Source organism: Macaca nemestrina, chromosome 7 (genome assembly GCF_043159975.1).
Source record: "Macaca nemestrina isolate mMacNem1 chromosome 7, mMacNem.hap1, whole genome shotgun sequence".
NCBI classification, from domain to species: domain Eukaryota; kingdom Metazoa; phylum Chordata; class Mammalia; order Primates; family Cercopithecidae; genus Macaca; species Macaca nemestrina.
The window spans coordinates 137,078,002-137,092,378 of record NC_092131.1 but is presented as its reverse complement, the minus strand read 5'-3'; the positions used below and the strand labels follow the sequence as shown (position 1 = coordinate 137,092,378).

Genomic DNA, 14,377 nt, shown 5'->3' with positions numbered 1-14,377 from the left:
GCTGAGGCAGGAGAATGGTGTGAACCCAGGAAGTGGAGCTTGCAGTGAGCCGAGATTGTGCTGCTGCACTCCAGCCTGGGTGACAGAGCACGACTCTGCCTCAAAAAAAGAAAGAAAGAAAGAAAGAAAGAAAGAAAATTAGTCAGGCATAGTGGTGTATCCCTGTAATCCCAGCTACTTGGGAGGCTGAGGCGCGAGAATCACTTGAACCTGGGAGGCAGAAGTTGCAGTGAGCTGAGATCGCTCCACTGTACTCCAGCCTGGGCAACAGAGTGAGACTGTCTCAAAAAAAAAAAAAAAAAAGTAGTGGGAGTTTCAAATGGCAACTACCTTTCTAGAAGGCAAGTTGACAATAATTAAAACAGATGGATACCTGAATTAAATAATTAAAATTTAAAAATGACAGGCTTTGGTGTTAGGCCTGGCTTTGTATGCTGGCACTACAAACTGAATAACCTTGCGCAAGCTACTTTGACCTTTTTGGGCCCGTTTCCTTACCTGTAAGTACCATTATTATTCCTATTATATAAACAAGGAAACATCTATGGTTTATATCAGAAAGGGATCATTTCTTATAACTAAAACAAGTACTATATTTAAACTTATTATAGAAACAGTATTACACAATTCATTGGAATATAGAGAAGAAAGGCATCCTTGATTCCAAAGCCCTAGTAAAACAAGGACTTTTTTTTAATGCCCTCCCAGTTTTCCCTGTGTAAAGAGTATCACCTCCAGCTAGAAAGAATTCAGGCTAAATGCTTACTTTTTTCTGCCCATCAAGACACCAGAATCCTGATGCCAGCCCAGTGGTCAAACTATGAAGTTTTCCTGTTACCCACATTAAGTATGTTGTTTTCCTTTTCATTTCAGCTGTTTTCGCTGCCTATTTATTTATTTAATTGTGTCACTTTTATTTGTTGTATTTGCGTTTTTAATACCAAAAGTAACTTGCTGGTAGTAACACTGTCAAAAGACACATTCATAACAAGTGAAGGTGTTGCCAGGTGCAGTGGCTCACACCTGTAATCCCAACACTTTGGAAGGCTGAGGTGGGAGGATTGCTTGAGTCCAGGAGTTCGAGACCAGCCTGGGCAGCATAGTAAGACCCCATATCTACAAAACATTTAAAAATCAGCCAGGTGTGGTGGTGGGTACCTACTTATAGTCCCAGATCCTCTGGGGGCTGAAGTTGAAGGATCACTTGAGCCGAGGAGGTTGAGGCTGCAGTGAGTTGTGATCACACCACTGCACTCCAGCCTGGGTAACACAGTGAGACCTTATCTCTAAAAAAAATTAAAATAAAAAAAAAGTCCCACAAATCATTACAAAGTTAAAAAACAACACAAGAGAAAAATGGCCAAAGGTTATGAAGAGAAATTTGGTAGAAAAGGAAACACAGAGGATTCCTAAGAGAAATGCAGGCCGGGCGCGGTGGCTCATGCCTGTAATCCCAGCACTTTGGGAGGCCGAGGCGGGTGGATCACGAGGTCAGGAGATTGAGACCATCCTGGCTAACTCAGTGAAACCCCGTCTCTACTAAAAAATATCAAAAATTGGCCGGGCACGGTGGCTCAAGCCTGTAATCCCAGCACTTTGGGAGGCCGAGGCGGGCCGATCATGAGGTCAGGAGATTGAGACCATCCTGGCTAACACGGTGAAACCCCGTCTCTACTAAAAAATACAAAAAAACTCGCTGGGCAAGGTGGCAGGTGCCTGTAGTCCTAGCTACTTGGGAGGCTGAGGCAGGAGAATGGCGTGAACCTGGGAGGCGGAGCTTGCAGTGAGCCGAGATCGCGCCACTGCACTACAGCCTGGGAGACAGAGCGAGACTCCGTCTCAAAAAAGAAAAAAAAAAATAAAAAATTAGCCGGGCGTGGTGGCGGGCGCCTGTAGTCCCAGCTACTCAGGAGGCTGAGGCAGGAGAATGGCGTGAACCCGAGAGGCGGAGCTTGCAGTGAGCCGAGATCGCGCCACTGCACTCCAGCCTGGGCGACAGAGCGAAATAGGCACCTTCATATATTACCGGAAGGAGTAGAAATTGGTACAATCTGTTCAGAGGGCAATTTATCAATATGTACAAAACATACAAATACATGTGCCCTTTGACTCAACAAATCTAGGAATTTATTCTATAGACATACTTCCACATGTATGGAATGATAATATGTACAAGGTTTTTGCTGCAGTATCATTTGTAATAGCAAAAGATTGAAACCCATGTTTAGGAGACAATGTAGTAAATTATGGCCCATCCCTGCAATGGAACACTGTGTAACTATAAAAAAGAATGAGGACTGCCGGGCAGCGTGGTGACTCATGCCTGTAATCCCAGCACTTTGGGAGGCTGAGGCAGGCGGATCATGAGGTCATGAGTTCGAGACCAGCCTGGCCAACATGGTGAAACCCCATCTCTACTAAGTGCAAAAAATTAGCCGGGCGTGGTGGCGCACGCCTGTAGTCCCAGCTACTCAGGAGGCTGAGGCAGAAGAATTGCTTGAACCCAGGAAGCAGAGGTTGCAGTGAGCCAAGATTATGCCACTGTACTCCAGCCTGGGTGACAGAGTGAGACTCCGTCTCAAAAAATAAATAAATAAAAAGAAAAATAAATAAAAAAGAATGAGGACAGTTTTCAAAAACTGTACTTGTATGGAAAGACCTTAAAGATATAGTTCTTTTTTTTTTTTTTTTTTTTTTTGAGACAGAGTCTCCCTGTGTGGCCCAGGCTGGAGTGCAGTGGCCAGATCTCAGCTCACTGCAAGCTCCGCCTCCCGGGTTCACGCCGTTCTCCTGCCTCAGCCTCCCGAGTAGCTGGGACTACAGGCGCCCGCCACCTTGCCCAGCTAGTTTTTTGTATTTTTTAGTAGAGACGGGGTTTCACCGTGTTAGCCAGAATGGTCTCGATCTCTTGACCTCGTGATCCACCCGTTTCGGCCTCCCAAAGTGCTGGGATTACAGGCTTGAGCCACCGCGCCGGGCCCAAAGATACAGTTATGTGAACAAAGCAGGGTGCAAATTCTCTACTACAAGGAACCAGGATTCCTTGGGAAAATGGCTACGTCTAGGACTACAGCAGGGAATACTAACATATAGGGTGAGTCTGGAGCATCTTGTAGTGCCGGAAAGTAAAGGTGTGGTGGCAGGTGCCTGTAGTCCCAGATACTCGGGAGGCTGAGGCAGGAGAATGGCATGAACCTGGGAGGCAGAGCTTGCAGTGAGCCGAGATCATGTCACTGCACTCCAGCCTGGGTGACAGAGCAAGACTCCATCTCAAAAAAAAAAAAAAAGAAGAAAATATGCCCAACTGATTTTTATTGAAGATGCAAAAGCAATTCAGTGGAGGAAGGTTTGATAGCCTTTTCAACAAATGGTACTGAAGCAACTGTACATCCACAGGCAAAAAAATGAGCCTCAACTAAAACCTCACACCTTATACAAAATTAACTCAAAATGGATCACAGACTTAAATATAACACTACAAAGCTTTTAGAAAAAATATAAGGAGGAAAATTTTTGGATCTAGGGTTAGGCCAAAGAGTTCTTAGACTTGACACCAAAAACATGATCCATAGGAGCAAAAATTTGATTAATTGGACCTCATCAAAATTAAAAAATTTTGCTCTGCAAAGGATCTGTTAAGAGGATGAAAAAACAAGCTACGGACCAAGAGAGAAGATTTGCAAATCACATGTCTTACAAAGGCTAGTGTGTAGAGTATATAAAGAGCTCTCAAAACTCAAGGTGAAAAAAAAAAAAAAGGGCAAAAGACATGAATAGACATTTCACTGAAGAGGATATACAGATGGCAAATAAGCACATGAAAAGATGTTTAACAGCATTAGCTATTAGGGAAGTGTAATATGATATACTATGATATACTACTTTTTGAGATATAGTACATTTTGATAAATACATTATGATATACTACTTTTCAGAATGGTTAAAATTAACAAATTATGACAAAAATATTTGACAGATGGGAGAGAGCTTTAGGTAAGAGGATGGTCTCCACCGTGCACGGTGGGGATAGAATGATAGATAGATAGATAGATAGATAGATAGATAGATAGATGGATAAATAGATAGATAGATAGATAGATAGATAGATTTTTTTTTTTTAGACATAGTCTCGCTCTGTCGCCCAGGCTGGAGTGCAGTGGCGTGATCTCAGATTATTGCAAGCTCCGCCTCCCGGGTTCATGCCATTTTCCTGCCTCAGCCTCCTGACTAGCTGGGACTATAGGCGCCCGCCACCAATCCCGGCTAATTTTTTGTAATTTTTTTTTAAGTAGAGATAGGGTTTCACCGTGTTAGCCAGGACAGTCTCGATCTCCTGACCTCGTGATCCGCCCGCCTCCGCCTCCCAAAGTGCTGGGAATACAGGCGTGAGCCAATGCGCCCAGCCTAGATAGATAGATTTTTTAGAGATAAGGTCTCACGCTGTTGCCCAGGTTGGAGTGCAGTGGTAGGATCATGGCTCGCTGCAGCCTCGTCCTCTTGGGCTCAAGCAATCCTCCTGCCTCAGCCTCCCAGGTAGCTGGGACTACAGGTGTGCACCAGTGTGCTCAGCTAATTTTGTTTTAAATTTCTTGTAGAGACAGGGTCCCACTATGTTATCCAGGCTGATCTCGAACTCCTGGGCTCAAGTGGTCCTCCCACCTTAGTCTCCCAAAGTACTGGGATTATGGGTGTGAGCTACCACACCTGGCCTTGCCATTTCTTTTTTTTTTTTTTTTTTTGAGACGGAGTCTAGCTCTGTTGCCCAGGCTGGAGTGCAATGGCCGGATCTCAGCTCACTGCAAGCCCCGCCTCCCGGGTTCACGCCATTCTCCTGCCTCAGCCTCCCGAGTAGCTGGGAGTACAGGTGCCCGCCACCTTGCCCGGCTAATTTTTTTTGTATTTTAGTAGAGACGGGGCTTCACCGTGTTAGCCAGGATGGTCTCGATCTCCTGAACTCGTGATCCGCCCGTCTCGGCCTCCCAAAGTGCTGGGATTACAGGCTTGAGCCACCACGCCCGGCCTGGCCTTGCCATTTCTTTATGTCTTCTTTTATATCCCTAAGTGATGTTATATAGCTTTGGTTTACCTTTGTCTTATTCATTTCTAATTATATCCTTCATAATTAGTTCATATTTTTTGGCTGTCATTGTGACTAGAATATCTTTTTAAAAATTATATGTCATGTCTCGTAAACATTCAATACAAGAATGCTACTGAAGAGTATTTTTGTCTTCCACATAACTTTATTCCATTAGGATTTTTGGCGGAGAAAGGTGTCCTAGTCCATTTTGTGTTGCTATAACTGAATACCATAGACTAGGTGACTTATAAAGAATAGAGATTTATTTAGCTCATGGTTCTAGAGGCTGGGAAGTCCTAGAACATGGTACTAGCCTCTTGTAAGGGGCTTCCTGCTGTGTTGTGACATGATGGGAGGCATCACATGGTAAGACAGAGCAACTGTGCAAGCTCTGTGTAAATATATAATTACATGTCTCAAATAATTTTTTGTTCAAATCTTCTTTTCTAATACTGATAACACTCCATACCCACTGGCCTAAATTAGTAATGGCAATAATGGGCATTTTTGTTTTATGTGTATGTGTATTCTGTTCTGTAACCCTTTTATAGCTCAATACATGAAGATGTTTTCCACAATAAGTATTAGTTTCTAATATCAATTTTATTGGCCTTGTATTATTCCACAGTATGTGTGTCACTATATCACCTAGAGAGGAGGGAGTATCCCCTCTTTGTCATTTACTCAGGGGGCCACAGGAGACTATTGAGGATAGTGTCTTCCACTGTTGAAGGAGAGTTGAACTTGGAGTGAGGTATCTTTTCTGGTCCCAGCTGGCTCTCTCATTCATTCATTTTCTACACAAATAGTTATCAGGTACTAGGTACCTAGGTACTGGGGGTGGGGACGCAGTGGGAGTAGAAAGTCCAATAAGACATAGTTCCTATTAGCTATGTATCCTTGGGTAAGTGACTTAAGTTTTCTGAACTTCAGTGTTTCTGTTTGTAAGATGAAGATACTAATAAGAACACCATCCCTATATACTTCCTAGGTTGATGTGTGGATTAAATGAGATGTCAGAGAATCTTCAGGTATTGTTGCTAGGAGGGACCATGGCAAACCTCACTTGCCAGATGAAGAGTAGCAGAGAAGGGAAATGACTTGCCCGAGGTCACATAGTGAGTTCCTGACATAGCAGGGTCTCACCCTTGGGTCTTCAGACTCTCACCCATCTAGAGGATCAGTTTGGAGCTCCAGGAATTCAAGCTTTGGGACCTTAATTGCCTAAGGCCATCCATGTCAGCCAAGAAGCTAAAAGGGTCAAACCCAGAAGCACTATACCCTTCCCTCCTCCTGTCCCCAGCACCAGCCTGGAGCTGGGCAGTCCTGGGAGGGACTCGTCGATTGATCCGTGTATCTCCTCCCACAGCAGGGTGCCTCTCCTCTGCACCTCGCTGTGATGCACAACTTCCCTGCCTTGGTCCAGCTCCTCATCAACTCTGACAGTGACTTGAATGCCATGGACAACGTAAGTGGCTACAGAGACCTTCCGGGCCCCAGGGAGCTTCTGGAAACCCTCCCAGGCTGGCAGGCTTGGCTGTGGTCTCCTAGCATGGCCCAGAGTTGAGGAATTGCTTTTTTTTTTTTTTTTAGCTTTTAAAAGGTAATTTAAATAGTTGTTGAAGGGAATATCATTTTGTTCATCATTCCCCTCTTTTGAACATTTTGGGTGTTCCCAAGTTTTGGCCATGATCTATAACATTGCAGTGAATAGGCCGGGCACGGTGGCTCAAGCCTGTAATCCCAGCACTTTGGGAGGCCGAGACGGGTGGATCACAAGGTCAGGAGATCGAGACCATCCTGGTTAACACGGTGAAACTCCGTCTCTACTAAAAAATACAAAAAACTAGCCGGGCGAGGTGGCAGGCGCCTGTAGTCCCAGCTATTCGGGAGGCTGAGCCAGGAGAATGGTGTAAACCCGGGAGACGGAGCTTGCAGTGAGCTGAGATCTGGCCACTGCACTCCAGCCTGGGCGACAGAGCTAGACTCCGTCTCAAAAAAAAAAAAAAAAAAAAAAAAAAAAACATTGCAGTGAATATCTTTTTACATTCAACCTTTTCCTTTCATTGCTTTTTTTCCTTAGGGAAAATTCCCAGGGCAGGGGTGACTGAGGCAGCCTTATGTAAAAAGAGGCCTCTGGGCTGGGCGCGGTGGCTCATGCCTGTAATCCCAGCACTTTGGAAGGCCAAGATGGGCAGATCACAAGGTCAGGAGATCGAGACCATCCTGGCTAACACAGTGAAACCCCATCTCTACTAAAAAAAAATACAAAAAATTAGCCGGGCATGGTGGTGGGCGCCTGTAGTCCCAGCTACTCTGGAGGCTGAGGCAGGAGAATGGCGTGAACCTGGGAGGTGGAGCTTGCAGTGAGCTGAGATCTGGCCACTGCACTCCAGCCTGGGTGACAGGGCAAGACTCCGTCTCAAAAAAAAAAAAAAAAAATTAAGAGGCCTCTGAGTCCTGAAGCTGTGATCAGTAAAGAGCCCTTTTAAATCCTGTCCCCACAATCTAACCACCAACCACATAATTCTCAGTACCAGCAAGGGCATGGCTTACAGAGCCACTGGGAGTCGAAAGCAGTTTGGCAGAATATATCATATACCTTTAAATGATATGTGTGAGCACTGCTGGGAACTGAGCCTTGAAAAACATATTAAAAGCTCATGCACAGAGATATTCACTGCAGTATTATTTATCAGTCTTCACTTTGAAAATGGCCTCAATATTTAATAATAGGGAAGTGGTTAGGTAAATTATGGCACAGACACAAATAGGCTATTATGGAGTTATCAAAAATTGTGTTTATCAGAGTTTATAGTACACAAAAAGTATCATGTTGGGGTAAAAAAAAAAAAGATGTAAAATGTACACATAGGATGATCTCATGTATGTAAAACCAACAAACTAAAAACATTCTGCATTAAAGAAAAGACTAGAAGAAATATACTAGGATGATTGTGGGGGTTGACTTAGGGTGGCGGGCCACCGCATGTGCTTTTCACTTACCTGTTCCCTTGGCTTCTCCCCTAGAGGCAGCAGACGCCCCTTCACCTGGCTGCAGAGCACGCCTGGCAGGACATAGCAGAGATGCTCCTCATTGCTGGGGTTGACTTAAACCTGAGAGATAAGGTACCTCTGCTTACAACCCACCTCGCCTCAGGCTTTCATGGCTCCCCCTTTGCCAGAGACCCTGCTACGAATGCCCCCTCCCTCCTCCCTCTCAGGGTGTTCAAGGACTGCCATCCCTTCTATACCAGCTCAAATGCAACCTCCTCCAGGAAGCCTTCCTAACCACCTTCCCCTCTCTCTACTAAGGTCCCTCAGCCTTGGCCTACCCCTCTCTGGTATAGGCCTGTGAAATGATTGCTTTCTCCTTTATGGCCCCCATCAGACTGTGACCTCCTGAGTCGCCTGGTAGGGTTGGGGAGTAGAAGTACTGCCCACAGTACTGTCCAACAACCCCCACATGTGGGACCGGTTTTGGGGAAGCTTCCCAGCTCATTGTGACAGCTATTTCCGCAGGTGCTAGTTGTCTCAGCAGAGCCGAAGATTTGGTATGAGGCTGGGAGGTCACAGGTGTATTGGGAGAGGGGCACCTGCACATGTGACTCGGCGAGGCCAGCCTGAGATGGTGTGGGGTAGAGCTGGGGGCCAGGATCAGATCCTGAAGCTGGACTTAGGAGGAGGCTCCCTGCTTTGAGCTAGGCACCAGGGCAGCTGGCCAGATGGGAAGGGGAGCTTCCCTTCTCACTGCAGGTCTGTGGAGGTAACCATCTGGGAGGCCTGGAGAAAAGGAGGCTGGACGGGAGGTGGGCAAAATTGACATGATAAACCCAAGCCCTCAGGCCGGGTGCGGTGGCTCACGCCTGTAATCCCAGCACTTTGGGAGGCGGAGGCGGGCGGATCATGATGTCAGGAGATCGAGACCATCCTGGCTAACATGGTGAAACCCCGTCTCTACTAAAAATACAAAAAAATTAGCTGGCTGTGGTGGGGCGCCTGTAGTCCCAGCTACTCGGGAGGCTGAGGCAGGAGAATGGCGTAAACCCGGGAGGTGGAGCTTGCCGTGAGCCGAGATCCTGCCACTGCACTCCCCCCAGGCGACACAGCAAGACTCCGTATCAAAAAAACAAAACAAAACAAAACAAAAAAACAAAACAAAAAAAAACCACCAAGCCACCATCTCTGGGCTCTGGTTTCTTCATCTGAAAAGTGGGTGGGAACCCCTATTTCACAGGGGATGTTGAAGAGTTAATGAGGGCTGAGTTTCACAAGCTCTAAAGCTTCCTGATTTCTAAAGAAACATAAGAGATGGTCATTGGAATTATGTATTGCTATTGCTTTATTCTATTTGTGACTTTTCCATATCCCCATCATGCCCAGAAAACCAGAAAACCTTTCTGCTCTCAGTGTAGACTGCTGGAAAGCACTTCTTATGGGCAGGAGGGTTTGTGCTCAGTGCTAGAGGCCCTTTTGTATCCCTTCTGTAGAAACTCTGGCTTCTCTTCTTGCCTCTTAATTGCAGCAGGGAAAAACCGCCCTGGCAGTGGCCGCCCGCAGCAACCATGTCAGCCTGGTGGACATGATCATAAAAGCTGATCGTTTCTACAGATGGGAGAAGGTACGGAGACCTCACGCTTGATCTTTCCTCATTGGAAAGGGAGTGATTTTGGCTCCAGATGGAGCTGGCTTTGAATTCCAGCCCTGACCAATTCTGGGTCCCTCAGGCTCCAAGTGGGTGATAATCACCACCTTGTATGCTACCACAGTTGTTTGTGAGGATCTGGTGATGGGCAAGTGTCCACACATGCTGAAACTAGGCAGACTGAGGTCCATGCCAGCGTGGAGATACTGCTGGACACTGCTGTAGCGTCCAGCTGACGAATGCGTGCATGCATGAATGCATATGGACATGTGTGAAAAAGAGATGGCAGGTGGTTCCATCTCATGCAATCTCCAGGTGATTGAACTGCTGCTTGGGATGTTATGCTCAGGCAACTTTCTGAGCCAGAAGTAAGTGTGCTGGGATTGATTAGCAATGTCTCCTGTGGACTTGGGACAGAGGAGTGGCAGAATGTTGCTATTCCAGTTAGCAAATGGAGGTAGGGAGTTTTCTGGTGTCCTTGGGGGTTGTTTTTATATACAGAAAATAATTTTGCATTTACTTCAGTTTTCAAAGTTAATACAGATGGTCCCTAATTACAATGGTTCAGCTTATGACTTTTCTACTTTATGATGGCACAAAAGCAATATACATTAAGTAGAAACCGTACTTTCAGTACCCGTATAGCCATGCTGTTTTTCACTTCAATATCATATTCAATAAATGACATGAGATATTCAACACTTTATTACAAAATTGGCTTTGTGTTAGATGATTTGCTCCACTATAAGCTCATGTAAGTTTACTGAGCACATGTAAGGTAGGCTAAGCTAAACTACGATGGTCTGTAGGTTAGGTAGATTAAATGCATTTTCAACTTTTATGAGATATATATATATATATATTATTTATTTATTTATTTATTTTTTGAGACAGAGTCTCACTCTGTCACCCAGGCTGGAGTGCAGTGGTGCGATCTCTGCTCGCTGTAACCTCCGCCTCCTGGGTTCAAGCGACTCTCCTGCCTCAGCCTCCCAAGTAGCTGGGACTACAGGCACGTGCCACCATGCCCGGCTAATTTTTTTTGTATTTTTGGTAGAGACGGGGTTTCACTATGTTGGCCAGGATGGTCTCGATCTCCTGACCCCGTGATCCGCCCACCTCAGCCTCCCAAAGTGCTGGGTTTACAGGTGTGAGCCACTGCGCCTGGCCAATTTATGATATTTTTATCAAGACATAACCCCATCATAAGTTGAGGGGCATCTGTATTGAATCTGCTAAATTACACATTTAAAAACCTAGTTTTTCCTTAAACTTTAAAATTCATTTGATAAATCTTATTATTCTATTTATACAACGAGTAAATTTTTCCAGTCAGTTTCAGGGAAATCTTTTGAGTAATTTTGGGTCATGTGTTTAAACTCAGTCAAACTACCTTAAACATTGAAACTGAATAAATAAACTTAACATAACAGATTTTCTTTTTAAGCACTTCACATGCTTCTTAAATTCTTAAACTATCGTAATAAGACCATTAACTAAAACTAGAAATAATCTCAAATATCTTAAACATTCCAATGTGGTTTACAAACTTAGTAAACTGTTATCCCTTTTAAATAAAAATCACTGTTTCAAAATCAATTGGTAGATAAATTTCAGTAGGAATCATAAGATGTTCTCCCACTGATATGCTAGATTCCCTTAAATATTACGACCCCTTTACATACAACAGATTATTCCTAAATATAATCCCAAAATGTTAATACTGAGGGTTGGACTGATTCATCTCTGTGCTGAGTACTAAGCCACTTCAGGCTTTACAGGTCCTCACCACTAAGGCAGTGGCTGCATGTCAGAATCATAAATCCCCCCTGGACCCCCAGGCCAATGCAGGTAGCATCTCTGAGGTGGGGGCCACACATCAGTGGTTCTTAAAGTTCCCAGATGGTCTCAGTGTGCAGATAGGGCTGAAAACACTGCCCCAGGGGACCAGTTTTTAATACCCCAGGTGAGAACCAAGCTTCACCTCACAGTGATTGCCAGAGACTGCTGACCATGACATAAGCTTTGGAATTGCAGACACCAGGGTGATTTTTTTCACCCTGAACTTAACAACCAGAACTCTGCATCCATTCCCTTTAGAGGGCCTTAGACTTCTGTGGGCTTCATGTATGCTATGATAGAATTCTTTTGTAACCTCTAATTTCATTGCCTGCTTTGCTAGAAAGGATTTTGTAATCCTACCTTTTACTGCCTGTTGTGATTCAGCAAATCTGATACCTGCCCTGCCTGATTTTGGCCAAAGCTTCGGAGTACTTCTGCCGACACCCATGTTCTAAGAACACAGGAAAGAGCAGGTGACCGGAGAAATTTGGAAAGGCTCCCCGGAAGTGGCACATGGGTGGTCTTTTGACTATGACAATGAGGTTGAGGGGCAGGAAGGTGAGCAGAGGAATTCCGGGTGGAAGAACAGTGGGAGCAACTTGGGTTCCAGAGGTCAACGCAAGGCATGGAGTGAGAAACCAGAAGAGAGGACGTTAAGCCCCCAGCCTTGCTGACTCCAGCTCCCAGGTTCCCCAGCAGAGGTGGTAGGAGGGTCATAGGGGCCTTGGCTCGGCATTGTCCCTGTCCGGGATCGTGAGGGAGAGCTTCTGCACTTTTGGGATCTGCCCCACAGGACCACCTTTCATGCAGGGACCTCAGTGACCCCTCTGGGAAGAGCTTGTCCTTTAAGCAGGACCATCGGCAGGAAACACAGCAGCTCCGTTCTGTGTTGTGGCGGCTGGCCTCCAGGCATCTGCAGCCCTGTGAGTGGAAGAAGCTGGCATATTCCTGGGATTTCACGGAGGCGCATGTCTACGCCATCGAGCAACAGTGGACAGGTAGCACCTTGCCTCTCCTCCCTCCAAGCAACCAGTGGGCGGAGGGGTGGGGCACCTGAAATGTGTTCAGTTTTCTGTGCTTCAGGGGAAAGAGCCTGTGCGACCCACAGCCTGGTCCCAACACACCTGGTGCTCTGTCCCTCCTCCAGGCCTCCGCACAGGGTACACACTCTGCCTCTCCCTCCCCATTGATTGTGAATTTCACATTCTTCACCAATCAGCCCAAACCGATACCCACTGTTTACACCTAAACTAAAACCATTCTTGGTAAAAAGAAGAGGGACTGCTGTTGTCACTATTATTCAACATCTATATGGAAATTCTGGCCCTGACACTAAAGTATGAAAAGGAAATAGAAATAAGGAGTGTAAATATTGTAAAGGAAGAGAGAGACTTATTAATTTCAGATGGAATATTTAATATACATAGGATGCCCAGAGGAATCAACTAAAAAAAATCTTAGAATTAATCAAATAATTCAAGGAAATGGCTAAATATAGAAAATATACTAACACCGCAGAACTCCTATGAACCATTGTTAAATGGGCAAAAATTATATATAGAGAATCTTTTAAAAGAGACTCCATTTACAATGGTGTGTGTGTTTCATCTGGAAAACCTAAAAGACAAATACAGATGACACATATGAATAAAACAATAATGGTTCAACTCTAAAAGATGATTTGTGTAAACGGAATGACATTCTGTATTTGTGGCAAGAAAAAGTATCATACAGATACCAGTTTTCCCCAATTAGATTAAAAATTGGAACTAATTTTAATCAAAATAGGAGGTTTTTGAAACTTGATTGACGTATTCTACAATTTGAAAGAATAAACAGGGATGTAAAAGTGAACATTCTGGGGGAAAACAATAAAGGGGATCTAACTCAAGCAGACTCAGCCTTTTATAAAGCCAAATTAAAATTACATAAAGAGATACCTGGATCAGGCATGGTGGCTCACGCCTATAATCCCAGCACTCTGGGAGGCCTAGGTGGGGGATCACCTAAAGTTAGGAGTTCGAGACCAGCCTGGCCAAAATGGCGAAGTCCCGTCTCTACTAAAGATACAAAAATTAGCCGGGCATGGTAGTGGGCTCCTGTAATCCCAGCTACTCGAGAGGCTGAGGCGTGAGAATCGCTTGAACCCGGGAGGCAGAGTTTGCAGTGAGCTGAGATCACACCACTACACTCCAGCCTGAGGGATAGAGTGAGACTCTGTCTCCCAAAGAAAAAAAAAAAGAGAGAGATTCCTGACACAAAAATATGCAAATTGATCAGTGGAATAGAGCAGAGTTCAAAAGTAAACGCTGCTGCAGATAAGAACTTTCATATATGATAAAGAAGCACTTGTACATTACAGTGGTGGGGGCAGAGATATTTAACAAATGGTGTTGAGACCGTTGGGTCAAGTGGAAGTGCCACCACACCAAGGGCAGCACTGTGAGGACATGCCTGCTGAGGGCCCCAAGAGGGACATGGAAGGTCAGAGGGGCAAATGGAGTGACCTGGACCTGATGGGTGTGGCCCAGCATCTATCTGTTTCCCCAGCACAGGAGAGCCAGCTGAATCACAGCCAGCCGAATAGCATGTTAACCCCATGCCGTGTGGGCAATTATTTTCCAAACATGGTTGTATGTTGGAACCACCTAGGAAACTTTAAAACCATTAAATGCCTAGACTGCACCCAGACCCAGGTACATGAGAATCTCTGGGGGTGACATGGGCCCTAGGTGTTTCCAAGGAGCAGCTGAGTCTCAGAACCACCAATGCAGGGGAAAGAGCATGGCCAGCTCCATCTCTGACTAAGC

General features: G+C 45.2%; 1 protein-coding gene across 24 annotated transcripts in view; it reads left to right on the top strand.

Moving 5' to 3' along the window:
* The window catches only part of LOC105493012 (ankyrin repeat and death domain containing 1A), a 64,010-nt gene that overhangs the window by 44,006 nt on the left and 5,627 nt on the right, over positions 1-14,377 (top strand). For 19 of the 24 annotated variants that reach the window (XM_071101225.1, XM_071101207.1, XM_071101205.1 and 16 more), the window contains 4 exons: positions 6,450-6,548; positions 8,111-8,209; positions 9,606-9,701; positions 12,361-12,565. In XM_071101225.1, coding sequence (XP_070957326.1) covers positions 6,450-6,548; positions 8,111-8,209; positions 9,606-9,701; positions 12,361-12,565 — 499 coding nt within the window. Of the gene's footprint in view, positions 1-6,449; positions 6,549-8,110; positions 8,210-9,605; positions 12,041-12,360; positions 12,566-14,377 lie in introns of those variants that run through there. The other 5 variants (XM_071101204.1, XM_071101215.1, XR_011626439.1 and 2 more) reach the window with 4 other exon arrangements.